General features: G+C 41.2%; 1 protein-coding gene across 1 annotated transcript in view; it reads left to right on the plus strand.

Annotated features, from left to right (window-relative positions):
- The first annotated feature begins 43 nt into the window (after positions 1-43).
- EPHB6 (EPH receptor B6) overlaps positions 44-27,874 on the plus strand; it is a 66,391-nt gene continuing 38,560 nt past the window's right edge. The window contains exons 1-2 of the mRNA XM_005429957.2: positions 44-451; positions 18,435-18,653. Coding sequence (XP_005430014.1) covers positions 18,560-18,653 — 94 coding nt within the window. The 5' untranslated portion in view covers positions 44-451; positions 18,435-18,559. The remainder of the gene's footprint in view (positions 452-18,434; positions 18,654-27,874) is intronic.

Below are 27,874 nucleotides of genomic sequence, written 5' to 3' on the forward strand. Positions count from 1 at the left end.
GGCACGGCGAGGAAGGGAGGGAGGGAGGGGGGAGAGAAAGCGAGCGAGAGAGAGGAGCCCGGAGAAAGGGATAAGGCAGATCCTGGGAAGGGAGAGAGAGAGAGACTCCTGCAGGAGGGGAACCTGGGCGGGGAGAGGACATTGCTAGTGAAGGGCCTGGAAGGGAGCGCAAAGATCGGGACTGCTCACAAGCATCCGACTTGTTGAAAGACATCGAGCGAGGCCAGAGGCTGTGCCCGGGGCCGGGGGACAAAGCGGCGTTGGGCGCGGATCGAGAGGGAGCTGGCGCTGGCCCGCCGGGATGGTGCAACTCGAGCGGTGAAAATGGTCTTTGTCCAACTTTTCTGATGCCGGGAGGCCGGGCGGCACGGCTCTAGCGGGAAGGGCTCCTGCGAACACTGCTCGAGTAATGCTGGGAAGTGGAGGGGGTGTTGCTGGAGTCCTGCACAAGGTACCGTGGCGGGCGGGCGAGGACGGGCATTGTGAGTCCGGCCGGAGCGCACGGAGCGAGCGGGACGTGGTGGCGAGTACCCGCGGGTCTCTGCCATCCGGGGGAGGGGGCACAGAACAAACGGGGACTACTTCGAAAGGGGTTAAAACTCCTCAGGCGATGTTCTTTTTCCTCCTTTCCCGGTGTGTGCTGTTCAAAGGCGGCGTTACCGGGACCCTCCCCCGAGCGCACGCCTGCTGTCAGGTGCCGGCCGTGGGCACGGGGAGGACAGATGTGGGGAATCGGGTCACGGCCTCTCCGCTCACGGAGACTGCCATCCCCCTCAGAGCCCTTCCACACGGCCGTGGTGCGTTTGGTCTGCTCCCACGAGCGGTGTTTCCCCTCTCTCTAGCCCCCTGGAGAACCGTAGGGAAATGCTGCCTTTGAAGTCTCTGAAGTGGGGCTTGATGGATGCTGGTGTGGGTTCGCGATCCTCGTGGAACGACACAGGGGAGGCTCTGTGGCCTTGTCTGTGGGTAGGGTTGCTCAGCGCTCTTGGGGACAGATGGCTATATGAGTGCTTGTGGCAGAGAAAAGCCATGTTAGGCTATTTTTCAAGGAGATGATGCAAGTTACTACTACTCAAGCTAAATAAATCTGTGAATGTGGGAGGGCCTGTTGTGATGGGTAATTTTAATTTTGCCTTTTGTGGGATTCACTGAGAAGATTTCACTTACTCTGAAGTTTGTCTTGCTATTACCACACTCATTCGGTTGGGAAGGAGTGTGAGTATCACCCGCCTTTCTTACAAGTTCCAGAAATCAGAGGGTGAAGATGGGGAAGCAAATCTCCTCCCAAGGGGCATCCTTCACTAGCAATGATACCAAGTCATGCAGATTCATGATGGAGTGAGGGGGCAAATGGAAACAACAAAGTCAAAGGAGAAATAGCTGCCACCAGACACGTCTGTTAGAGAGACAAATCTGTAGCCTCAGCTACAATGAAGGACGAGGCTTCCTTTTTCATTGTTTTATAGGTTCTAATCCAAAACATGGAACTGGGTGTGGGTGTACCTCCTGTTTAGTCACAGCTGATCCACCTGCCCTAAGCCATTAATACAAGATTTATTGGCTACTTTTAGGTATTTCTTCATTCCCGGTTTGAAATAATTGCAATGCTGATGTTCCTTTAAGAGAAGGAAAGGAAAAGATAGTCCACAATCTAATAATCCTTCTCACCCCATCTCATTGCAGAAAAATAATAGTTTTTCTCTAGAAGCTCATTCCCTAAATTCAACACCTTGCACTACTTCAGTTTACTTTGCTAATGTATTGGCAAGCTTCAGATAACTGCACATAATTGCATCCTTTCCTTTTCTACCTTTTTACATGTATGCTCTCTTAGCCAAGTTACACAGGCGCAGTTTTTGATTCCTTGACTTGTGTGCCCCTCTAGCCACTAAACATTTTTTCTTGTCTTCTGAGTTCTCTCCTATTTGACATTCTTACCCTGAGCTGCTCAGAATTGTTTGCATGGCCATGTGTTTTGATTTTTGGAAAAAGCATCACTTTGGGGCACTGGATATTGTATGAAGTATCTCTTTCTAATTTAATCACTGAAACCCCATAGAAAGTCATGTTTTATTGCATTGTTCTGAAGTTCTCATGGCATGAACACCTTAGGACTTTTTGGAGGGGTTGGGGAGGAGATGTCGAATTCTTTTTTCTTTTGCCCAAGCCTGCTACTGTCTTTGCCTCCTGTATTTTGCTTGGAGGCTGACCAATGGCCCAGTGTAAATCCTTTCTGGGGGGAAGGCAGCTGGTGGCTCCAAGGAGACAGCTGCTTATTCGCCAGCATGCTCCCATAGGCTGCCAGCAGATGTGTCTGACAAGGGAGCTGATCCCTTAGCCCATTGAGAATTGTCTTCCTTATGCCTGTAGGGATTCACTGTGTGGATCCCTCTTTGTGCCCAGGTGCAGATGGCTTCCCCTTCTCCCTTCTGATATTGCATGTGCCATATGCAGAGAATCATGTAAGAGATGAGTGTATTCCCCCCCCTCCCCCCATTATCTCGTGTGCCTGCAATTAAGACAGCTTTGGTTTTTGGCCAACTTTCCTTCCCTGGATTGTCAGAAGATTTATGCATACTTTTCCTCTGGTTCAGGAATGCTTCTGTCTCCAGATCTGTTCTCCCTAAAACCTTATTTTCCTTGTATTTCATTATCCATCAGCAGTGCCTGTGCAGAGGGGGTTAACCTGAAGTCCCTACAGATTAGTGCAGAGTGCTTTTGGAGCACGCTTAAGGTTGCACAATATATTTTTATTTTTCATTTCTGTGGCCATATTGCATGTGTTTACTGCACACATAAACAATAGAAGGTAGAAGAAGTACAAATTGGTGGTCAAACTAGAGCTTTATAATGTTATTTAGCCAGCAAACAAGAGGGCAGTGTCTTCTAAAAAGGGTGCTGTCATTAAAAAGTATTTATTAAGAATATTCCAGATTGTCTGGTTTTGGTCATAAATGTGATGATTTTTTTCAAAAATCTCAATGACTTATTTCTGTGAAAAGTTGATTAAAAGTTTAGGGGGAAACTGATGAGCCCCTATAATACTGACATTATTTAGTCTTGTTTGCTGTTGATTTTTTCCTCAAACCTGATTTAGTATTATATTACAGTTATATCTTGCTGTTGATTTTGATTTTGTTAGCAAGTTTTGTATCATCTTAGAGAAATACAGGTATTTCTTCCAGCTACCGACTGCACGCATTCAGCAGTTTCCCAACTCATTATGACCTTATACTTTAGCTTCTTCCTGATAAATCTTGGACTGGATATCACTCTTCTCTCCATGTTTGCTCTTTGGCAACCATGAAGTATCATGGGCTTCAGGGGTGTTCACAAATGTAACACAGGTATATTTTTTAAATAATTCTGTAGATGTTGTACGACAGCAAACTAGCACTTTTTCTCCAGTGCTGCTGTGTAAACAGACCCCCAAAAGGATAAAAGTTCCTTAATTCCTCATGTCAGCCACAGCAGTCAAACATGTGAGCAGCAAGTCTGAAAAAGAAAAAGCCATTTCATGTTGTCACTCTTCTCACACTTGATTTATACAAGGAGTTTTAAACTTAACAAAGAACTACACTAGTACTTCCTTCTCAGAGGCACTCTGTTGTGCTTTCAAGAAATACTCCTCTGCCACCAGAGGAGTAATAGAAATTATTCTCCAGAAATAGAATTTTATCAGAAGGGTATGGTTAATATATGTTGTGTTTTAAAAAATGCAATTAAAATGTGTGTACTTTTTGGAGATCCTGTCACCTTATTTTATACTGAAGGTGCTGTCTTGACTCTTAAAAAGCCATCACGGAGCAATCTGATGCTTCTGTCACAGAGGTCCTACTTGAAGATTGTTCTTGAGACCACTTCTGACAAAAGCTCTTCTAGTCACTGGTTTCAATTTTCCATGCCTCCAGAGGCCCCTGTGCATTCTGCTACTCAGGCCTGCTTGTCAAGAAGATTTTTGTTCAAACATTTCACATGCACAACTGCATGCCCGTATGCACGCACGCGTGCGCATGCCCGTGTGTGCACACAGCTGCCGGCAAAGAGCAGAAAAAAGGGCTGTCCTTGCAGCAGAGAAGATGCTGGGTACCGTAAGAACACAGCCTTTCCAGCCTGAAAACTGCAGTCTTACATGTGAAAGCTGAATCCTTAAGCTCTTGATTCACCTTAGGATGGAAATTCTCGCCAGCCCAGACCTGCACATTGAAACATACATGACTTCATTTTCAGACAGGCTTTTTTTTTTTCCCCTGTCTCCTTAAGCTTGCCAAGTAAATGATTCCTCTGCTGATTCTGCAGTTTCCAAGTACAGTTTTTTGCTCTGTGCCATGTCTCTGGAAAATATCCAACGTGTCTAAATCATGTAATTAAACCCTAGAAGCTAAAGACTGAGAACTACTGGCTCTTTGTAAGATATTTCTGTTTTAGCATACTGATGTTTCTCCAAGTTACTGTAAAGCTTTCAAAGCTCCCTAAATGACCTGATCTCTCTCCCACTTACTACAAAACACTCACATGATATGAATCTGTTTGGCCCAGCTGACCACTTCAGAGGCAGTGTGTAGGATACAGACGCCTGTGTGGAAGCCTTTAGCATCAGGCTTACCACAGGTTCTCTCAGATCCTGGGGATGTGTGCAAATGGAAGCATGGTTCCTTGGCAGAACTCTCTTATCTTAACTATTCTCTAAGAAGAGAGTGGGATGTCACAAGAGGGACAATACTACAGATCCCTCTGGGCAGGTTTTGAATAATTTCAATTTAGAAATTTGAACTGGGCTGTTTATAAGACTGTTTGAATTTCCAAATGTTAGGTTTCACTCACAGCTAGGATCAATTTCATTCCAGTACGCACAATCTGGAATGCTTTCTGCACCAGGAAGATGTTTGAAATTACTCTTTCTTGGGTTTGAGCCAGGAAGAAGCTGCTGGAAGCACAGCTGGATTGGGATGCATGCCTGCAGTTGTCTCCCAGATGGTCCCTTCCCTTCCTAATGTCAGTAGGCTTTCAGCTGGTGCCAGCAGCAATGGGGATGCAAATATGTACTGACATTTTCACTTTTCAGTGAGTTTACTAATCCTGTTTGGTGCATGTGTTGTCCATAAAGGGGCTACCATATCAGCAGTTAGCACTGCCATCCCTGTGGTATCAGGAATGGATTAGTGCCGTTGAGGAATGTTTATTTCATTGCTAGTGCAGAGAGGATCTTAGTGGTCTTCTCCTCTTCCAGTATCTGACCATGTTAGAAGTACATAAAGATGTTCTCATGTGATGTGAGAACAAATTCTGGTGACCAGAGAGTAAATCAGGAATCAGTTAAAATGTAGGGGATGGGTAGAGGCTTTGACAGAGGAAATTTTCTTAGTTTGCACGTGCCTTGTTCTGCTTGGACATGTATGTGGAGTCAGATGCTGAAGAGTAATTAGTCTTCATTTTGAGCCTTACTGTAGCTACCTTTTTGCTTGGGGCCCCAGGCTGAGCACCAGAAAGACATTTGGTGAAATAACGTAATGGGAATGATGCATGACTTGTGCGCCTTGTTTCAGTCAGAAGTTCTCTTAACTCAGACTGCAAGAATGGTGTTGGCGGTTGTGTGTTTCTAATGGGTGATTTTACTACTCTTGAATTAGAAGTGGCTTTGGATGGTCACAGACAACTGCAGGTTCTTGGAAGAACTAAGAACATCTTTGGGCAGAAGGTGGAGGGCCACGAAGGAAGGGCCAGAAAAGGCCCTCCAGGAAGAGGGATGAAGCACCTCTCCTGAAGACAAGCTGAGAGAGCTGGGATTGTTCAGACTGGGGAAGACTCTGGAGTGACATTATTGTGGCCTTACAGTACCTAAAGGGGATGTAAGAGAGCGGGAGAGGGACTTTTGGTGAGGACCTGTAAGCAGTACAATCTCTGGGAAAGACTTCAGACTTAAAGGTTGGTGTAGAGGAAGGAATTCTTTACTCAGAGGGTGGTGAGGCACTGGAACAGGTTGCCTGGTGAAGCTCTGGATGCCCCATCCCTGGAAGTGTTCCAGACCAGGTTGGATAGGGCTCTGAGCAACCTGGTCTACTAGAAGGTGTTCCTGCCCGTGGCAGGGGGTCCGAATTGAATGGTCTTTAAGGTCCCCTCCCACCCTAGCCATTCTGTGATTCTGTGAAATCAAATTAGTGACTAGATCCCTGTTACCTGAGAAGAATAGCTTTAAAAATTGTCTCCTAAATAGATTCTTTTGATTATGTCTAATGGGTTACCCTCCAAAAAGTGTATGTGATGACAGAGTGTGAAGAAAGCAAATCAGTCTTCGGAAACAGAGTAAAACCAAAAATGTTAAATTCTTTAAAAGAATTAAGCTAAAACAGATCTTACTCTGTTTGATAACTTAGCACCTACTGGACAGTCCTAATTGAAAGGATCAGAATAGGATCCGTTGAATTGTACATTTCCCGCTTCTCTTGGCCAATAGTCTGTACCAGGCCACTGTACCAGGCCAGTGTTGAAAAGAGTTGTGTATATGGAAGTCAGAGTGGGAAGGGAAACTTGCCCTAAATCATTAGAAAGTTCTTTAAAAATTAGTTTTTAGATGATTTTTTTAAAGGCTTAGCCTTCCCCTCTTCCACCCAGATCATAGCATATCAGCCTAGCATTTTCAACTTTTTTTCTTTTGTGCCTCTGAACCTGTGGTGTTGAAATTGTACAGTCCCTGACTTTATGGCACTAATGCAAATGCACAGAGACTATTTGTGTTTGACTGTGTGAACTTCTGTGCCACAGCACTGATGAACTGGGAGCTCAGTGAAGAGCAACAGAAGTGATTAGGTGACTATAGGGAATTTTTAAAACGCTATTAAAAAGCACTAGCTTACTGATGAGTGAAAAAGGTTTGCTCTGGAGTAGTTAGAGTACCTAAAAGACTGTTGACAGGATTCTAGGCAATATGCTGGCCAAAGGAAAAGGGCTGGCTCAAATTGCCCAAAGTAGATGTGGTTTCTTCCAGCAAAGGCCTGCATAGATTGTGGAAAGACATGGAAGCCTTATTGCTAATGACATTTAAAAATATGACTAAGGAAGCTTAAGAAATACACCGACAAAAATCCTGCAGTTGATATGGTACTGTAAGCCAGATGTTGTCTAAATAAAGGTGCCCATCTGCCTTATTTAATTTCTGTTATTATAGTCTTGCCAACAGCTGGGGGAGGGACTACCTTCCTGCCAGAAGATGTGCCTTGGATCTGCTCTGTTACGACCAGGACTGGTTGATATCCAGGGAAAGGAAGTGGTGTATTGCACTCACTCCATTTTAAATGTAATCCTTTGGTTTTGAGGTTGGACGTGGATGTAACGAGAGTAGTGAGCCCCAGCATCCACACTGAAATATAAATAAGCCTTTGAGACACTGAGGAGGCAGGATGAACTCTGAGAATTATGTGTTATTGCTTTCATCTCTGGCACAAAAAATAATACAAACATGCATTAGAAAGAGATGCTGTGAGCCTGAAATATCTTTCTACCATAACCTGCTTGGCCTTCCCTTTTCCTCCTAAGACTGTTTCTGTTCTGCTGAAATATTAGTGGCACATAATGTCCCCATTTCCTGAGGGTGGAAACATTGAACTGGAAATGCAGGATGGAGAAGGAGGGAAGGACCTGAGAACAAAATTGGCTGCTCTTCAGGCTCTGCCAGTGGCAAGTTCAAATTTTTGGTGGAGCTCTCTAACCCACTTTTGCTACACATGGGCTCTTTCTGATGCTTCACTGAACTCAGGTAATTGTTTCAAGCCGTCATTGCCATTCAGATAATCTCTTCTTTGGAGCATTCATCTGATTTCTTTTCTTCAAGCTACCGTTTCTGCTTCAATTCCTTCTCAGTTGTCTCGTAGATGAGAGCCAGTTTTGGGCAACCTGATTGCCAAAATCAAAGTGAAAACCTGGTTTTAGCCTTGAGTTGGCATGAATCATTAGTGTTGTTCTCTAAATAATCGTCTAGATGGTGACAAAAGTTGAAAGAAACTTAGTGTGAAAGACCAAGTGAGATGTTTCTGAAGTCCAACAGAACTCCTGTAATGTCTGTTCTTGTTGCTCAGTTCAGTCATTTTAACAGTGAGACCAAGGCACTAAGAGGAAAGACAACTGAGTCTGAGTGAATATTATGGATTTCAAGACTGGAACTGAAGACAGCAAAACTGGGGAAACCATATATTTTCTTGCCTTGGTTCTAGGTCTCATAATTCTTTGCTTTGTATTCTCAAGAGGTTGCTGCCAAGGTAGCTCCCTAATTGCCTGTCTGCACAGTGAAGTAACACCTCCTGCAAAAAATGGCTGTAGACAGACTGTAGTTAAGTGTTGGTGTGCACTTCTCAGAGTATGACCAGTGCAGTGCAGGGTTGTTTTATGATGTTTTAATACCTAACATGAATGTGAGACTCAAACTAATGGTAGAACAGACATAATTCCCATCTTGGCAAACAGTGGTCATGAAAGAATGAAGGCTGTGTTGTAGAGCTCTTCTCTGAGCCATTTTCTCCCTCCCTCGTAGCTTCCTAGTTTTGTGCATATATTTCCACATCAAACACTCTAATTTACGTGCTGGAGCTAAAGCTTGTATATTGTACAGCCTGTTGGTGCAGTCAGCAAAACGTAAGGGAATCAGCTTGACTGAATATAATTTTTTATTCTCACTCCCATTCGGGGAATATGTTATGTTACAGCCCTCTGTTGGGGCAACCTTATGAACTCAAAACCTGGTATTTGTAATTCTGTGGGGTTATAACTAGATGGAAGGTACCTGGTAATCGTTTGCATGGAGTGAAGGTAGGAAAGTAGGTTTGCACAGCAAGGTCAAAGCAGTGAAAAAGTCAGTAAAGTGATCGTGCTTCAGTGCTTTTCTGCCTTGTTGTTTTACAAAGAAGCATTCTTGCTTCTCTTAACAGGAATAAAAACAGTGATGATAAATAATGCTAGTAATTAAATAGTTTTAATAGTAGCCTCTATCTGCAAATGCATGAAGCCAACAATTTGTGAACCAAGTTCTATGACAGCCCAAGGCTGTGAAACTGATTAAAATGGAAAAAAGTAGTTTTAATTAACCCTTAAATTATGAAGCACATTCTCTGAAAACCCAAGCTGCCTCATTGAAGCCAGACAGGAGGTTAATAAAAAGAGTTGCACTTAAATTAAGATGCTTTAATATTATTAGTCCTTTCTGTAATCTGTTTTGAAATGACAGTTTCTCCCATGGAATGAAAGGCAATTTCAAAATGATGGGAATTCCCATAGAAGAGGAACATTATCTTTTAACCGGCTGTCAGTGCTGCCACTATATCCCAACAGGCAATATAACCTTGGATTCTGTGAATATGAATGACATGCATTTTCTGCTTATGCTAAATATTTCTTACTGTAAAATCCTCATGAAGTCAAAAGCAAAATTAGAGATGAGGACAGTAAGCATATTTTTGCAGAAATTGAAGTTCTTTACTGCAGCTGAAGAAAATACTAATCCTTACTAAAGGATTTTGCAAAGTGGTCCACAATGAACAGTTTAAGAAAAGTATTTTCAGCTTGTTCTTTTTTTCCCCTCCATTGTATCTTTTGAGTGTTTGTGCATGGATCTTGCTTCATATATTTCTAGACATGCCATGTAAGGCTACATTCTTAAGTTACAATGGGAAAGAGCATTAGTATAAAGCATCTCTTTTCTTAGACTTATTAATATCTTGGTGTTGCAAGGCACTCTCACTTTTGCTCCTGCTCAACCCTTCAGGCCCTTGATTTCTTTTCCAGTGTCCTGAGAATGCCTTTAAGGCTGTTGTTCAGCTCTGTGTTTGGGTTGTCTGTGCAGATTTGCAGTTGCATTTGCGGATTGGTCAGCAAATGTCAGGGTTATTTTTCTGATTTGTGGCATTGCTTGTCTGGCCATTGCAAACACTATGCTTGGCTTCTTTACCACTTGCCACCCATCAGCAAACAGAACTTGGTATACAATAACTTTAATTTCACTTGAAAAAAAAAAAGCATGATCAGCATTGCTGAGTAGATGAGAACATGATTTTAGGGACATTCTCTTTACGTCACTGTCATGGTTTAACCCCAGCTGGCAGCTGAGCAGCGCACAGCTGCTTGCTTAGCCCCTACCATCCCACCCCTCCCATCCCAGTGGGATGGGAAGGAGAATTGGAAAAAGGTAAAAGACATGAGTTGAGATAACAACAATTAGAACAGTCTAATAATTGGAGTAAAATAATAATAATAATAATGGTGATGATGTTGATGATGATGATGATGGAAAGGAAAGGGGGAGAGAGGCATAACCCCCAAAAACCCCAAGTGACTCATGGTACAGTTGCTCACCACCCACTGATGGATGCCCAGCACATCCCTGACCCGTGATCTACAGATGCTGGCCACCTCCCCTCTGTTTATGTACTGAGCATGACATTCCAAAGAGTGGAATATCTCTTCAGCCTGTTGGGGTCAGCTGTTCTGACCATGCTCCCTCCCAGTTTCTTGTCCATCTCCTCACTGGCAGAGCATGGGAAATCGAAAAGTTCTTGATTTAGAGTAAGCTTTACTTAGCAACAACTAAAACATCTGTGTTATTAAGAGTATTCTCAATCCAAAATACAGCTCTTTGCCAGCTCCTAAGAAGAAATTTAACTCTATCCCAGCCAAAACCAGGACAGCAAAACATTCTTTGTTTGATAGCCATTTATGAAAATGTGTTATTTCCCTTCCCCTTTTAAATGCTGAAATAGGATGCATCTTTTTTCTTGTTTTCAGACATCTTCTATGATAAAATTTCAGTGAATTTTGGGGTGTTTGTTTAAAATTAAGTTGTATTAGAGAAGGAAATTTTCAAAGAATTTTTAGTACCACAGATTACTTTCACCCAGAAGTTAATAATGTGGTGATCTTCAGGGATACTTGAGTCTAGTATTCTAAACTTAAAATTCTGTACTTAGAATTTTGGAAATACAACATTTTACACAGTGCTTAACAAAGGTTTGCAGCTGTGCCCTAGAGTTTATGAATTGCATATTTTTTTCTTTGCTGAAGCCTTATGTCTTCCTTTTGTACAGATGAAAGTATAATTGTTGAAGATAAATTATACTTTAAGTTGATAACATCGTGTGTATTTCTACATAGATGAAAGTGCAGGGATCTGTGCAGAGTTGTACTGAGAGAGGTATCCTGAGAAATTAGAGTAAAATCAATAACAGGACAGTGAAACCATACCCAGTGGGTACAGTTGTCATCTTCTCTTTCCATCAAAGAAGATAAATGTGATGGACAGCTGTTAATTCATTTCCCCCTGTTTGCACAGTCTCCGTTATTTACAGTATGAAAATTCAAAGGGAGTAATTTCTGTATCACTTCAATTCCTGTTATATTTTAGAAGAGTTTCCTGCTATATTTAGAGAAGAGGCAAGTAATGGATAACATAAATAACAATTAATTTCTTCACATTTTTCATTCTATAATGCTGTTAATATTTTGGAGCAGGGATTTTGCTTCCCGGTATTAATGTTAGAAACTTGACAATAATTGCCAATGTTTCTTTGAAAACTACACAAATCAGTATAAAAATTGTCAGTGAAGTCAAATCTTGTGAGGTGGGAAGAAATTGTTTTCAGGAACTTAATTGTGTTTAATATGTATGTAATTCAAGTGCATAATAGATGGAAAAAAGAATCTGTATCTTTAATTAGAATATTTATTTTATTTGCTGTAGTTTCAAGACATCAGTGTGCATCTTTGTTAGGCATAGCAAAACATGATGTGGAGGCATTTCTCCATGATGTGGAGAAAGGCTCCAGTAACACAGGGCAGCTGTGAATGAATTTTACTTAGGAAGACTAAATTTACAAGCTGAGCTGTAAAGCTGCTCTAGCCAAGTATGTCATGGCAGAGAAGAGTGATTTAAGGGAAGGCACTGTAGTTATCTAAAGAGATGCTAACCTGGCCTCCTGTGTGGGTTGGGAGATTGTAGAGAGGCTCAGAATCTCACCAGATACCTTCAGGCTGCACCTGGGGAGTCATCGAGAGGGAGCTGTTCTGCTGTCCATAGCTCCCTTTTTAATTAGTGCAGGTCTTAGTTACCCTGGTGAACATGATTCAGCTCAGTCCACTGACTGTAGAGGTCATTTGAGTCATTACGCTTCTAAGTTGGGCACCCTGTTAGAGCCTCAAGGGTTTAATAAAAATTCATGAAAATAAGCATCTCTTTCTTCCCTTTAAGAGCTATGGAAGTTCTTAATTTGGATACCACTAGGAAATGTATAATCAGAGCATGGAAGATCAGCTTCACAACGCCTGGTGTTTCCATGGTAAACAAGGAAATAAATGCCTTTCTTTGGAGAACATTCAGAATCAGCTTTTGGAGTCTCATTGTATACTTAAGGGATCCCAAGAGAAACAGACACAACTCTTATCTAGATAATCTCTAGGAAGCAAATGATCAAGCCAGCTATGAAGTATGCTCTTGAGGAAGTATTCCTTTAAACTTAGTTATGCATTTCATCTAGAGCGTTTCTCTCAAAATTAAATGAATCAACTGAACAGACTGTAAAAAATCCACAAGGGTTTTTTCCATAAATCCTACTCTTATCTCAGATATTTTCAAAGTAGTTCGGAGTCATTAAAAATAATCTCAATTAGTAACAGAGGATAAAAGGATATACAGCAGCTATTGAAATGATCTATTTATTTAGTCAATCATTTTTCTGTGGTGCTTTATGTGTCCCAGTAATAGAATTTTTGAAGAAAACACATTAACTTCATTATATTAAAACCCTGAGCGATAAATTATGCGTAGAAAGATTTCTATGAATAGCAGTTATTGTAATTATTGTCTAAGAAAGAAGGTAGGCAATATTATGTCAGGCTCAGACTGCTGGACAGGCACTGAGTGACAGCTTTTCATAACAGCATTGTGAATTTTATCCCAGTGAGATGTGTGACCACTGCTGCGAGGGTATCCCAGTGGCAAAGGAGCAATTATAGTAGGACAGAACCGGGGGCAACAAAGGACGGGGGGAGGCCTTTTGCTTGATGTGTAACACCATCATGATTCCCTATTTGTCATGAATGAGAGGTATTAATTCCACTTTTTGTACTCTGCCTAAATGTGGTGAATCAGTGTGCCGCACAAATTAATTGGAATAGTAGTTTATTGACTCTCCCAGATGTTGTGCTCATTTATCTTTTTAATGGTTCTTGCTGAGAGATAATATTAAGCTGATATGAGTCACAGTGCAAAATGTGCAGGAGGAGGAAAGACTGTGTTTGCAAAGGTACAGCATTTTCTCTACCCTGGAGAATTCTTGAGGTGCATTTATTTTGTGTGAGAAATAAGTATGACAAATACAGGGAAAATTGTGGAATCAAGTGTAGCAGAGGGAAGTTAGACCCATATAATGATTTCTACTGTGAAATAGGCCTAGAGGAGTCAGTTAACAATGAATGAGGAAGAAGCATTGTTCCAGTGGGAGGAAACAAGATGATTTGGAAAAGTTCTTGGAACAGATAAGAAGAATTGAAAACATAAAAAATTTGGCACTGTTACGACTTTAGCTTCTATTAGTAGAACAATATCAAATACGTAAAAAATACTTTGTTGCACAAGGATAGACATCTTTCCAAATCTGTTAGAAGTTCAAAATGGGGATTGGATGAATTCCTAAGGAGATACTAAAGTGAATCAATTGGGGGATATTCTCTAGTAATCTTTGTCTTACATTTGTGGATACCGGAGGAAGAGGAGGAAAGTGGGTCACATGGAGGTCAGGCTTGCAAGCCATCTGCACACAGCACCTCTTCCTGGCACTGGAGACAATGAGAAAACTTGGCTTAGGTGGACATTCATCTGCTTCTGCATTTTCTTATGTGTTGAAGTGTAGAACTCAAAGAAGCAGCTATATTCAGGCCCTCATCTTTTCTCCAGAAAGCTTGTGCAGTACCAGAACAATCCTAGATTTTTTCTTAATCTGAAATGGGTGCCTGAATTCCTCCTGTGGAAGCCAGACAGATGCGTGGTTCTGATGAGTGGTTAATGCTATTTGATGTCAGGTTTTGCAGGTGGTATCTGTCAGAGGGGAGAAGGGTCACTGTACTTTACTTTCTGATCTGTGACTACATATCGTCTGTGTAGTAAGCTAGAACGTGCTTCAGTGAAGATCTGTCCGAAGTTTTATGGTTGGAGTCAAGAGGTTGAGAAAAGGAGGGGTTTTGTTCAAAGCTTAGGTCCACAAGAACCTGTGACCAGTACAGAATTAACACAGTTTATCTAGCTGTCACTGTTTTTGATCAGTCTCAGAGTGCTGTGCAAACCCCAGAAGAATAAAAAAGCAGTCCATTCTAAGGAAGACCCCTCTTAGGTTTATCACGTGCATGACCACCTCCATCAACACTCCACAAATATATCATTGGGGTGCTCTCAAATAAGTGACTGCACAAACCTTGGAGCAAACCTGCTTCCTTTCTAAAAGAAACCACAGGCACTGATGGAAGGGAATTCTTGATTAATGCTGACCTGTTTAGCAGCACTGGTGCCCTATGGCTCTTCAGGTGTCATCGCTGACAATGCTTGAACTTTGAGGGAATCCTTTATTTGCATAAAGAAGCTGCTGCAAAGCTACTGGCTGCATGAAATGCTTTGCCACAGCTTGGGTACAGCATGGACAGGCAGCAGCCCTCTTTGTGACAGAACTCTCACAAGCACAGAACTGTACTACTGTCAGTTGTTTTAGCACATGTGGGAGCACTATCACTATCTCTTCTGTAGCGCTGAGCATCATTTGCCTGGAGATAGTATTGAAGTGTTCCCACTTCAAGATTTGAGTTCAGAAAAAGTGAGAAATTACAGCACCGGCCCTGTCTGGTGAGAATAAACAGGACTTAAACAGTGCCAGTCAAGCCAGGCATGCTGTTTCATATTCAGGGTTTCCAGCTGAAATGGCTTGTGTTTTCAGTCTTGGGTAGAAGAAGCTTTGAGGTGCTTGGCAAGACCTGACTCTCTTCTGTTAAGATAGAAAGCAAAAGAAATTGAAGGAGATTGTGACTACATGTAAGGAAGAAAAAAATCCCCAGTAAAAAAAAAAAATTAAAATTTCCCAGTTCAATGCTGCTAAGGAAGCCCAAAAAAGTTGAGGAATCTCCGTTCTTGGTGGTGTTCAAAACTCACCTTGACAAGCTTCCCAAGGAACTCTACTCCCTTGCTGGTTGTTCAACTAAGAAACCAGGGTTCTTGGAAACAGTGGTGGTGAGTGTATTTATCTCTTTAACTGGGAACTCAAACATAAATTTTGGTAATCTAGGTACCACAGTGATGGTGCCAAAGTAAACAGTCATGGTAGCTTTGGTGAGTAATATAAGGAGACAACCCAGAAACTTCCATCTCCCATCTCTTGGAGCTTAGATTTACAGTAAAAATAATATGAGTAGTCTTTTCTGACTGCTTGGGATCTTCACAGTTTTATAGGGTTGAATCATTAAAAGACATTTTAATCCTCAGGAACTGTCACTTCTCAGTTTAAAATTTTCAGGACTTCCAAGGAGATAGAAATCATTCCACTAGCTAAGGAAATATATGCTAAAAATAGGTTATCATAAGAGGATTGACAGCTGGTACATGAGTGGCAAGTTCATGTACTTGGAGGAGAGGGAGGAAGAGGAAAGGGTATTTAAGGAAGTTTATCAAAGGATCCTGTCCACAGAGGGTGTATTGCTTTGCAGTTGGATTTGGAGGAGTGTGGGGAATAGTGGATTCCATAGCAAAGAGAAGTAATCTTGCTGAAAGCAGTTTTGGAGCAAGTAACTAGCTGAGGCGGCCATGGAAAGGTGCTTGTGTGGACAAGAGAAGAGGGTGGTTGGAAAGTTGGGATGGTTTGAGGTTTCTGTTTACGTAGTTTGGTGTAGGGCAGAAGTAGTAGGAGACCTAAAGAATGAAAGATGAGCGTCTTTGGGTGTAGTCAGATTCTGTACGCATCAAGTGCTAGGGGGAAGGGCAGGGCAGTGGTTAGCAATTTAGGGGCTTGGTGCTCTTTAATTCACAGAGGCTAGTGCTTCCCTCCTACTCTCCCTTAAATGCTTCCATAATGTTCTCTCTATCCTTCATTGTAGAGTAAGCATTTTTCATTGAGGTGTGGAAGAGGCAGAAAAAAAAATTAAAAACCCAAAACCTAAAAAAAAAAGTTACGTTTTTTATCTGCTAAATCACAACCAGCTTTTTGATTTAGCCACAGTTTATTTTAAGGAAAATAATTGTCAGTCTAATCCAGACAACGGCTGCATGATTCCTCTTGAAGAGCAATGTAACTTTGGTGAGATACAGGGGAAACCAGGATAAGACAAACAGGTGTTGTAAGAGAGATGTGCCGGTGAGGAGGGCAGCAGAAGAACAGTTGGTTTCCTTGGAGCTAGAAGTTGTTTTGTGTCTGCTTTTGTGTACGAGGGATTTTTTAGTTATATCTGGTTTGTGGTAATTTCGATGCTTTGGTGTGAGATCCAGCAGCCAAAGCGTATTTGGGTTCTGTTTTGTGCTCTGTGATTCCGACGTTATGTGACATGAGAATATCTGAATTGCGAGCTCTTTTCAAGCCTTCTGCAGATAAATGAGGTCCCTTGACTGAAATGAAAGTATTCTTCATTGTCCTCTGTTCCTGCATTTGCTTGCCTTCATTATGAATGCTTAAAAGTCCCCATCTCTTAGGATTTCACTGGTCTAATAAAAAGCTTGCAGATATTATACTATTATAGATTGCCAGTACAAATGGTGAGTATTTATGTCTCCATGTAGAGGTGTCTTGCAGGCTTGATTTTGGTGTTCCCAGTCTTAGTTTTGGTGGCTCAGGCAGCAGTCTTTTCTCCTTTTCCAGGAGACTGCTGTTGTGTGCTTGGGTATTTGTTTCTGTAAAGAAGGACTTTCGGACTTTTCACCCTGAAATTTTCTCCTTTTTGCAGTTGCATCCAGTGGTGGTTTTTTTCTGTGATGTGTTGTGTTGTATACATGCTTCATAAAGTAATAAGCAGTGCCTGTATCCATCCTCACATTTAATCTTAATTTTTTCTCAGTAATATTTAATGGTTTTATTTTTCTCTTTCCTCAGAAGTCATGGACCAAAACTTTTTCCTCTTGCTCAGATTCCTTTAGTTTCCTAACGTTTTATTGACGCCCAGTGTGCCTTTGGTTCATCTGTCTTGGGTGCTCTGGGTTCTCACTGGGAGCAGCAGAAGAGAGAGCTGTTCCATCCTGCCCAAATTTCTCTCCCTCTCCAGTAAAGCAAATCTAATTGCACTCCACTGCCTTTTCTCATATTCCCCAGGCTGCTTTTTCCTCTGCTATGCCCAACTTGCTCAAATCCCCTACTGCAAGGTTTTCAGATAATTGCACTGAGGCTGCCCCTTTTAATTACAACTCTTCCCCCCTCCTCCCCTCTTTCAGCCAAGTTATTGAGCCATTTCTGTATATTGCCTGAGACATTTTTCTTTCTCCTTAGCTACGCTTCACTGTCTCACTGAAGACATTGGAGCATTTTCAATGCTCTCCTCAAAAAGCACCTGAAGAAAAAAAACATACTGGCTTTTTGCATGCAACCTACATATTACTGTGATATTTCTCTGTTAGGCTGAGAATTGGACAGATGGAGCTAGAATTACCTTGCTTAGCAAAATTGTTATGCTGTATTGATCTAATGCAGTGCTGGATTAGGCTACGTGCCGCTCCCTTACTGTAAGATAAGCTTTTATGTCAGGTTCTTAATGGTGGTGGTAGAATTTTATTTGGATTTTTTCCCACTTAGGATAATAAACTTGGACTTGTGTGCTTTTTCTGGCTGTAATGCAGGCTCCCTGTTTGACCTTAAATATCACAGTGTTTGCTTCCTCACGTACAACATATCAATGGGAAAAATACTGTCCAACTTAGTAGTGTTGTGCAGTCATATGTTTAAAGGGAAAAATGCCTGCATCTGAAATGCAGTACGAGTGTGTCAGCTGTGCAGATTTGTGTTGGCAAAAACTCTCCTGTCATGGCTACTGAGCTGAAGAGTCCTTAAAAGGCAAAGTGTAAACTACAAGAGACAGAATTTGAAAAGCATACAGGGGAAATGGAATGGACACCTTCCAAGAAACATTGCCAAAGATGCAGAAAGGATCAGGACTTCAGTAATAGTACAGCCTATACTGTGGTAGAGATTAATGTTGATTTGGGAACCACACCGTCCCTGATGCCATGAAAGTCTCAAAATCTGTGTGTACTGGCAGTGCAAAAATCACCTGTGACTGACTGAAGTCTTGAGGGATGAGTATATGGAAAATACTGTGTCTGTGCTACTCCTTTTTACCCATGTCTTGGAAGTAGTAAATGATGGAACGGGTGTATAAAAACTATCAGTTTTGTGTTAGAGTGACCTGATTTCTGTTTCTACCTTCTGTTTTTTCCTAAACAGTATTTCTCTGCGAAGACCTCTGTGCTTTAATTTGGAACGGTTTTAAAACACTCCAAGAAATCTCAGACCATTTCAAGAGAGTGGTATGTGCTTGTTGAAGATGGTGGTATTTACAGAGAATCTTCATGGATTCTAATGCTGGCATCAGTGCAAGAAGAGTGTCGGGAATGGGTTGGCTCTGGATGGTCTTCTTCTTTCATTTGGTCACCTCATTAGAAGGTAAGAACAGATGTTTCACATCAACTTTAAAGTGTTTTCTGTAGAGGTTAAAAAAAAGAAAAGTGTGCTCTCCAGTATGCTTATATCCTAGTCCAGATGAGCATTGAGCACATGTCTTTCTGTTTGATGGTTGATCACTATCTCTTGGGATTTAAAAAGTTATTAGTATTGTTTCTGGTGGGAGAGGCAAACCCTCTTATGAAGGATCATTAGTGAGCATTACTACTAACTATCTTTAAAGCAGAAGTGACTGCCTCAAAGAATAGATTTTTTTTTTTTATCCAGGAATAAGTTCATTGTTTATGCTTGGTGTGTATTTGATTCTCGTGTTTCTGTTCTTGCACCATGTTCGCTTTGTGAAACAATCTCTGGACGTTTATACTGTTCGAGAAGACAGCACCCAATGGGCTGAAATCAAGAGTTTTTGTCTCACCTCTGAAAAACTTGCCTCAAATAATAGATATGGAGAGAATGTTTTGCATTAACAAGAAGAGGCAGTTCACATTCAGCCAGCAAAGAGGAGGGAGAAAGCACTGGAGGCAGGGTAGGGAAAAGGTAGGCAGGGAAAAGAGGTGCCAAGAAAGTGGCAGAAGAAAGAATAGATGATAGAAGGGAGGGTGATGAGAGCAGGAGATAAGATGAGAGCTGTGGAAGAGAGTTAGAGAAGGGCAGAGGTACTGTAAACAGTCCCCTTGTTTGTTCCGAGAATATCCTTGCAGCTACATGTGCTCAGTGAACTGTACTGCTTTGTGATGAATGTTCATCTCTTGCATTTCTGAAAGCCACTGAAAGAGGAGAGGAGGGAGAGATGGAATCAAAGGGAAGCAAGGAAGGACCTAGAGGACAGGAAAGGAGAATAGTGTGAGATCTAATAAAAAGAGGAAAGCTTGTTAAAGCATCCCTTCTCTTAATAGGAGGGGAATACAGTGTGTGTGGGAAGTTCAGAGGCTAAATAATTAATGTATGATTATAATACAAATTCTTAAATCCCCGAAATTCTGTGAATTGCTGATTTTAAAATTGTATTAAAAGTTACTGTGTAATTCCTTGTGTAACTGGTAGAGAAACTGAGATAGAAATTCTCTCTGCAAATATGAAGTAACTGAGTGATGCCTGTACAAACGAACATTTTTTTAATTCAGTGCTCAGTCTGGAAAGTTTGTAAAGATAAAAAGAGTTTCGAAAGCACTGTGTGATACAGCTTCACAGATCACATAGTTGACCTGCCTGGTTTAAAATAGGACAGTAAAATTCTGCCTGTGGAGAGGAAACAGTAAAGGTGTCCATGAGCCGAACTTCAGCTCTCAATTCAGGGTCAGGGGAGTCAGCATCTTCATTATGACTGTACTGCATGGTCCTAAGTTTGCACTTTAAAGCTGATTTGCATCTCAGAGGTAAGTATTTTTGTTGTGGTCAAAAGTCAAATAAAAATTATATGGTAGGGGAGGAAAGTCTGATGATAACTATGTAGAAAGCTTTGCTTTAGTGCAGAGCTGTCCATAAGGAAGAAGAAAGGCTCATGGCTTGTTTGTTGACTCATTATTATATATAGCAGAAACTTGAAATTCAGGTTTCAGATTTAAGTTGAGAAATATAGGGAATATCCAGTGTGGTCTTCGGTTTTTTAGAGCTTCTTAGAAGTTTTAGATGGTGTTTAAAACACATTTCACCGCCAACTAAAGAGAGTTGACTGAGTGGGAAAATGAATCAATCAATTCTTCCTAGTGTTTCTGGGGCATTTGAGTTAAAGTCTGAATGTAAATCACATTTTGTCTCCAACTAAATGTTGTTCAAACTTTGAAATTTTCTAAACCTTAATGTTAATCGTTAAGAAAAGAGGGAGAAGCTGTAGAGAGGGGAAGTAGTCAAAAGATTCCGACTATCTTCATATGAATTATGAAGAGAGCAAATACTTCTTAGGCAGAATGCCTCTCAGATAGAAAGATGGCAGCATGCTTTTACAGGACCTAAAGGGACTTTAAACACCTTCATGACTCAGAGGTAAAGAAGTTCTTGTAAGCAATTGAAATTATTTTGTTGGTATTGGTTTTAATGCATAAAAAGGAGACATTAGGCTGAATTTATTTAATACAGCTCTAGTATTTGGACACACTGATTTCACCAGGAATGAGCATGTCTGTGCAAAGTTTTCCAGACATGATTTTTACACAAAAAAAAAGCCTGAATGGGAACTTGAGGGAAGCCTGGTTTGGGCGGTTAGCTTTATAAAAGGAAACACAATTGCACAGAAGTTTTCATTAAGATCACATTTCTCAGTGTTTATAGATCTGCAAGAGTTTTTGAGGATTTGATTTTGAGAGCATTACTTTTGAACTACGTGCTGGGTGAAGTAATGGATTTTTCCTTTTTCTCAAAGCTACATAAAGAAATACAGTAATTTTATTTCTTTGAAAATCTATACATGTATGTAATATCACTGAAAATTTAAGTTAACATTTTAGGTTAACCCTTCTGATTTTAAAAGTTTGTGAAGCATAGAATTTCAGAATGCATGATGGGCTGCAGTCAAGACAGGTGAGAGCAAGTGATAACTTGTTAATGAAATAGCTCTTGCTAGGGCACTGAGATCAATTTTATGTGAATATTGGTTTTGCTTTGATGGAGTTCTAAATGTCTACAGCTGTAAACACAAGCAGAGTTCATTTTGTAGAACTCATTAAATATGTTCCAAAGGAATGATGTGTTCTGTCTGTAAGTGATTGCATTTATTTTACAACAAGCTCTCAAGCCTGCAGAATAGCTGGACAATCTTTCTAAGTATCTTCCAGAAATTCAAGACATAGAGAGAATAATTCTTCTGCTTTGGTAAAACCTCTTTGCATTAAGAGTATCTCTTTGGCAAAAGGGAATATGGAAGAAAAAAGATAGTGAGGTCAGACATTTCATTTTCCCCCTTTGGTTGTTGTCTTGGGGTGTTGAAAATAACATATTGATTGCTCAAATTGGCTTGCCTTTGAAGTGGAGGAAGATATACCTTCCTCAGAGGGAATCTTCAGAGTGAAAAATACCACTCTCTTTTGGTTTATTATATGCAGTTTAGTATATACAAAGAAAGGTTTAAATTAATGTCATTTTAATTCAGGGGGAAAAAAGGTGAAATTAACTTTTTAGTTTGATTGCTTGTGATTCAGATGAGTTATTAAAATCCTAGCAAACATTTTCTTCACAGTTCTTTCCTGGTGCTCTCCTGCATGCCAAAAACTTTGCTACATGCTTGGAAAGGCCGGGGCAGAGGAATATCCTGTTGTAGGCATGCAGAACGTGAATGAGACCGGGCTGGATGTGCAGCCTGTTTGTAAAGGGGGAACAGACAGGGGTTTATATTTCTGGTCAGTCTCAGCAGCTCCATTTGATTCATTTTCTTCCATAATAGATTCCTGTGTAGTTCCTGTGCTAGGGACATCCCTGTTCCCAGGTTTGCGCCATGCCCTGTGTTGAATCTGTTCCCGATCTGAGACTATTCATGCTGCAACTAACACTGTTTATATTCAAAGCTAATTAAAGCTGCAAAGAAAAGGAATGGCATTCTTGTAATGCAGGGTCTCTGGGACTTTCAGTGTATGCCTTGGTATAACTTTGGAAGACATAAGCTCACTTCTTAATGTCTATGAAAAAAAGCAAGCAGGAGAATGTAGATAAGCATTAAAAGTCATGCTGTGCTGTATTGAAAGTAGCTGGTTTGATGGCAGTGGCAGTTAGACCCAAGTTCTAGACTTAATAATGGGTGTTCGGAGAATGAACTTCTTAAGCTGTGGAAGAGTAGATATTATATTGTATCTCTAGGAAAGTTGTAGATAGTAATTTAACTGGATTTCATATGCAAAGTTGGACCTTTTTTATTTTAATTTCTTGATGTCTGCATTTTTTGACATCAGTAGTAGTGCAACATGCTAATCCCAGCAGTTTCCTTAGAGCTTTAACAAAAGAAAGGGGCTGGGGAAGAGAAAAATACACAATCATTCATGAAGCTTAAAAACTGTGTTACCTTGCAAAAAGCTGTGTACTTCCATATCCTACACCATTTGGCTGTCATTTCTCTCTTTCACAGATGGTACATAACTCCTGGTTGGAGTGTGAGAATTCCTCTTTGCAGATGACAACTTTGATATTCTGATAGTGTCAGCATTTTGCTCTGACATAGCAAGCAGTTAAATTACATTATACTTCATGGAACTTACTAAACACATATCCCATTGATTCCAAATAGCTCTTCTAAAATTAATTGCATTTGAGAAATAACATTGCAGAAGTAACACAGGATCATTCACTGCAGAATTGACATTATGGCTTTATACAAGAAAAAATTTGAACTCATTTCTCTCATATAGATTGGCTTTGTATATATTCTCTTATATTAGGAGGCATATTCTATAATTCTGTAGCTTGGTTTTTTGTATTAAGTCATAGCTAATCTGTAAGATATTATCTTTTAAAAAATAACATCAACCTTTGTGTTGGATAGTTATAAACAAGTAGGATTTTTTTGGCTATTTCTGCTTGGTTTTTTACTTGTTTCATCAACTCTTTTTTTAAGAAAGGAGTACTTACTACAGTTGCATATGTCATTGGCTATTGATTTATTATTTACTTCACCACAATTACTGTTTAGTTTTGGAAGACGTTCTGTTGTATTTAGGGCTTCCCAAAGGTTTCACCGTGTATTGTTTCCAAATGATTGCCTCCATGAATAAATATATTTGTTTATATGAGTGATAAAAAGTTCCTGATAAAAGGGTCCTCTCCCCATGCTTAAAGTAGCACATAGGAACAGTGAAAGGCAGGGGACCCTCAATAACCTAACAGAGAAATAAGTGCCCTGACCCAGCTTCTCCCAGAGCTATCACAGGAGTGTGATCAGTCCATGGGGTGGCAGTGAACCCATTAGGTTATATCAGTGGAAGTGCTCTCTGGAACACCTTTCAGATTGAAGGAGATTATTTCCAACAGTGGCATGGTATTTATTATGGGATGTAAGGAAGATAATCTGCAGAATTTACTGTGGGTTGTTTAGAGGAGTAACTGTAGGTGTGGAAAGGGAGGATTAAGTGTGAGAAAGTAAAGAGATAAGGGGCCAGTCACATACACCAACTGCAGGTCAGTATGGCTGTCAGGCATCTGATCACCACAGTCTATCCTATCTTCTTACTAAATTCCATTTTTCACCAGTTACTTGGGTGAGGGGGCTTTGTTTTTGTGTGTGTGTGTGAGTGTGTGTGCGTATGCACATTTGTATACCAGCAACTGGATTTGAACCACAGGTCAGAGTGCCCATGAGTCGGCGCTACCAGCAGCTGAAGATCATGGAATGGATGAAAATCAAGTGCTAGGAACTCAAGGTGGACCACAGGGCATAGAATCTGTGCATCTGTGATGCAAGCAGCAAGCAGCTGGAGTGAGTGAGCTTTAATTAGTGAGTCTGTGATCTCTATAGCAAGCCAGACTAACTTGATGGTGGAGTTAGTGGGTTAGGAAGGCAGGGAAGGAGCAGAGTCTGGAGGAGGAGTGAGACACCGGTTTAAATGTGTGTGTCTCTATGAGTGAGACAAACAGAGGGGTTTATCTAGTGAGGGAAGAACTATGAGGAGGTCCAGGTCAGGTATTCTGGTCACCATAAATTCCAGGAGTTCTTTGAGAGTACTGTCTATGTGTTGTGTATCTCAGTGTACCCAGAGACGAGATGATCCCAGGGCAACTCCTGGGTAGGCAGAGTGTCGAAGACCACTTCATGGAGAGATCCACAGAATAGCAGCTCAGGAGAGCAAGCACCCAGGGCTAGCTACTGGGTAGGCTGCACCCTTAAAGCCACTTGGCAGGGGATCCCTAGAGTGCCTCTGTGTGTGTGTGTGTCAAGGGGTGTACAGACAGTGAGTGAGCTTGTCTGGCTGCTCACACCAGGAGTGAGGCTTCAGGTGAGCTTCAGGTACCAGCAGATGGAGAGACCACAGATCCAGAGGTCAGGAGGCTAAATCTTTAAGGACAGTTATTGCAGAGATCCACCTTGTATACAAATGCATATATATTTCCCGCTAGCAGACCTTAATCCTGACCAACCAGAAAGGGAAGCAGGATGAGGCCATTGGTGGTGCTGTTTCTGTTTGCATGACTGGTGAGTGCTTCTGCCTGTGTTGGTCTTTGTGGCTGGCCATTCATAGATGTGCAGTGCCTGCATGTGTTTGTGTGTGTGCCTGTTGAGGATACCCACCTAACCCTGCTATTGGTTGTGCCTGGGGCCACGGAGCTGCAGCAGCCTGGCTTGTGTGAGGTTACTGGATTTGACAACTCCTAACACTATTTTTGCATAAGCCCATGGAATGCTTTCTCTTCCCAGACTTCTTAGAGAGCATTCACACACTTCCTACTTTTTCAAGGAATGATCATGGAAGGCAGAATAAGCTCAGAAATGTTTCAATTCTTTTCAAATCTGTTAAGCAAGCAAGTTTTGCTGCTTGGGGCATTCAGCTCCGTAGCAAAGCAAACTCTCTGAATGTTACCTTTTACCATAGTGCCCTTTGCCTTCTATCAGTGTACATTTGGATATATTCAAAATTCAACTGGACAAGGTTTGGAGCAGCCTACTGTAATTTAGCCTGGCCTTGAGTGGGGTGTTGGTTAAGATGACCTCTGTACCTCCCTTCTAGCTTGTTTCACTCTGTGATTCTACAGTTTTAGTAGCAGGCAAAGGGATTCTTTTACTCTCTTCTCAGGATCAACTCACTTGTCCGTGGCTGTAGTTTGCAAGGCTTTGGTTGTATAATTCCCTCTTGCACCACTGCACTGTTAAGACACCAGGGGCAAATGTTCTTCAGTCCAGAAAGCTGTTAGGCCATCTCTGCCTCCATGAAGGTTGTCTAAGGGTCAGTCATCTTTGGGTGAATTGTCATCCTCTTGCATCAGGGGATCATTTTGTCTGTAACACAAGCGCTTAATAGTCTTGCTTGAAAGTACAGGCAGACCAAAATGTGAAAATTATTAATGTGCCTATTCTGAGCAGCCTGATCTGTAATAGCTTCCATCCTCTGCCCAGTTTTTCTGGATGTTGACATTATAGCATAATGTAGCCCAAGAGATTAGTTTGTGATGTAAATATAGAATAGTACTAGCTGTAGTATTTGGGATTTTTATTTCACCCTTTCTGGCCGGCAATAACTGAGGATACTCAAATGAGAGTTTAGATTTTGCAGAGTGTAATGAACCCATTTGACTCTTCTATAAAAAGTGATGTGTTTTTTGTTTTTTTTTTAGTTTAGGGAAGAGACATATAGGAGAATTTCTCATCAGTTGTTTTTACCTTCCTTGAAGTAAAATAACAGTTGTAATATGCAATTGGAATATCATTCTTCAAAACTGAGATTAAACCAGTAGAGTAGAAAAAGAATTGTAGAATTGTCATAATTTCACGTGTTTCAAAGCCTCTAGGTTGCTCAGATACCTTGCCTGTTCCTCATTTTTAATGCAGAGTAGAATATTGCTCCAAAGATACCCTGATACCCTGAGATACCTGAATCAGTGTTGCCCCTAGCAGCATCGTGGGCTGGACTGAGACTGAGTCTATAACCTGATGTTGCAAGACCCTTGATTTTGAGCAATGTTAAAAGGGTATAAGCCATTTTTCTTCCAAGGTGGTAAATTCAGCTGAACAGATAATTTCTGTTGGCACTGAAGAGGAGCAGATACTGGTCCAGCCCAGCCCAGTGAGGATGTGAAGTGCTACTCAGTCATCAGTGCTAATAAAGTGTCAGAGTGAAGGCTTATACCTGTACACATGTAGTCATTCATACTGTTAAATTATGAGCACAGCCATGGGTTTGTTTGGCTCATGCCAAATAATCTTGTCACAAACAGTGCCTACACATAGGTCAGGGGTTAGGATGGACTGAGGACCATTCCTGGGAGGTGGTTTGGATGCAGCTGTGCACTTCTGTGGGGTTGGAATTTTTAGCCATGGGAACATGAACCATACTGTGCCTGTTGTCCTCGGAGCTAGAGAGCAGTTTAACAGCTTGTTAGATTTATGAGTGTGCATGCAGCTAGTGTGACTGGGGATGTGATTCCAGGCATACAGCCAGTAGGAAAGAGAGGAAGAACAAAAATAGTGAGGGGCTTTTGGCCGTAGGTTGCGAAATGAGATTTATGCACACAAAATTCTTGTGTACTTTTCTTATTTTTCTAGTGGTTTCTGACTTAAAGTATTCACTGTGAAAGGGACAGTCCTGTCTGCTTCAGGCTGCCTATTTCTGTTCGCTTGTAAAATACTCACGTGCTTGGTAAATACTACCTTGCTCACTGGTGAGAAGTTGTCTGGAGAATATGCTTGACATGGCAGAGCAAGGGCTACTGAGCAAGTCTTCTCTATTTCCTTTCTTCATTTCTTTCTCACTTTCTGTATGGCTTTCCATGCCCTGATTAACTGTTCTCTATTTTACTTCTAGAGTTTCCAAGGGGTAGAAGCATTGTACTTTGGTAAATGGGAGACTCAGATCGGATTAGGAAAAAAGTTCTTTCTGTGTTCAAAAATGGCCTTGTGTATTATTTCAGCATATCAAGATTATGTCTGGGATCCCGGTGGCAAAGTAATGACATGACACTGTGCAATCCCTGTGCCACACTGTGCAATTGAGAAAATAATGGGCATGGGGGAATGCCAAGTTCCTTTGCTACGAGGACAGCCTAGGGAAAACTGTGCCTCAGGGAGGCACAGGCCTTTTGCAGATGTTCTGCTGCTCAGAGGGGCTGTCTGAGCTGAGCTATCCTCGAGAACTGAGCAGCTCAGCATTTCCTGAGGTCTGTTACATAATTTTAGTGGGCTTGTACTTCAGCTGTAACCAGTAGTTCTTTCCAGTTTTGGCAAGCCAGCCCTGGTATTTTGCACTGCTTTTGAATGAAGGAACTGCATCCTCAGGGAGGTCTAAAAAGTATAAAATGTCCTGTAGGAATATAGGGAATATAGTTCAGGGACATTGGTAAAGGCTGAGATCTGTATAAACTTGCTCATGTCTGCTTTAGGATGGATGAGTCTTTCCTTTCCAATGATTAGTGTGGAGTGAATCCCCAGGGATATTGGTAGGGATAGTGACATAAGCTGGCTGTTAGGTTTTGGGTTGGATTTTTTAATCTCTTTATGGCAAGTTTTTTTTTAAAGTAACAAGATAGAAATATGAAAATCAAAATAAGCAAATAAAGCTTCTCAGAATTTAAGAAAA

This window comes from Geospiza fortis, unplaced genomic scaffold, assembly GCF_000277835.1.
Source record: "Geospiza fortis unplaced genomic scaffold, GeoFor_1.0 scaffold1047, whole genome shotgun sequence".
Taxonomy (NCBI): domain Eukaryota; kingdom Metazoa; phylum Chordata; class Aves; order Passeriformes; family Thraupidae; genus Geospiza; species Geospiza fortis.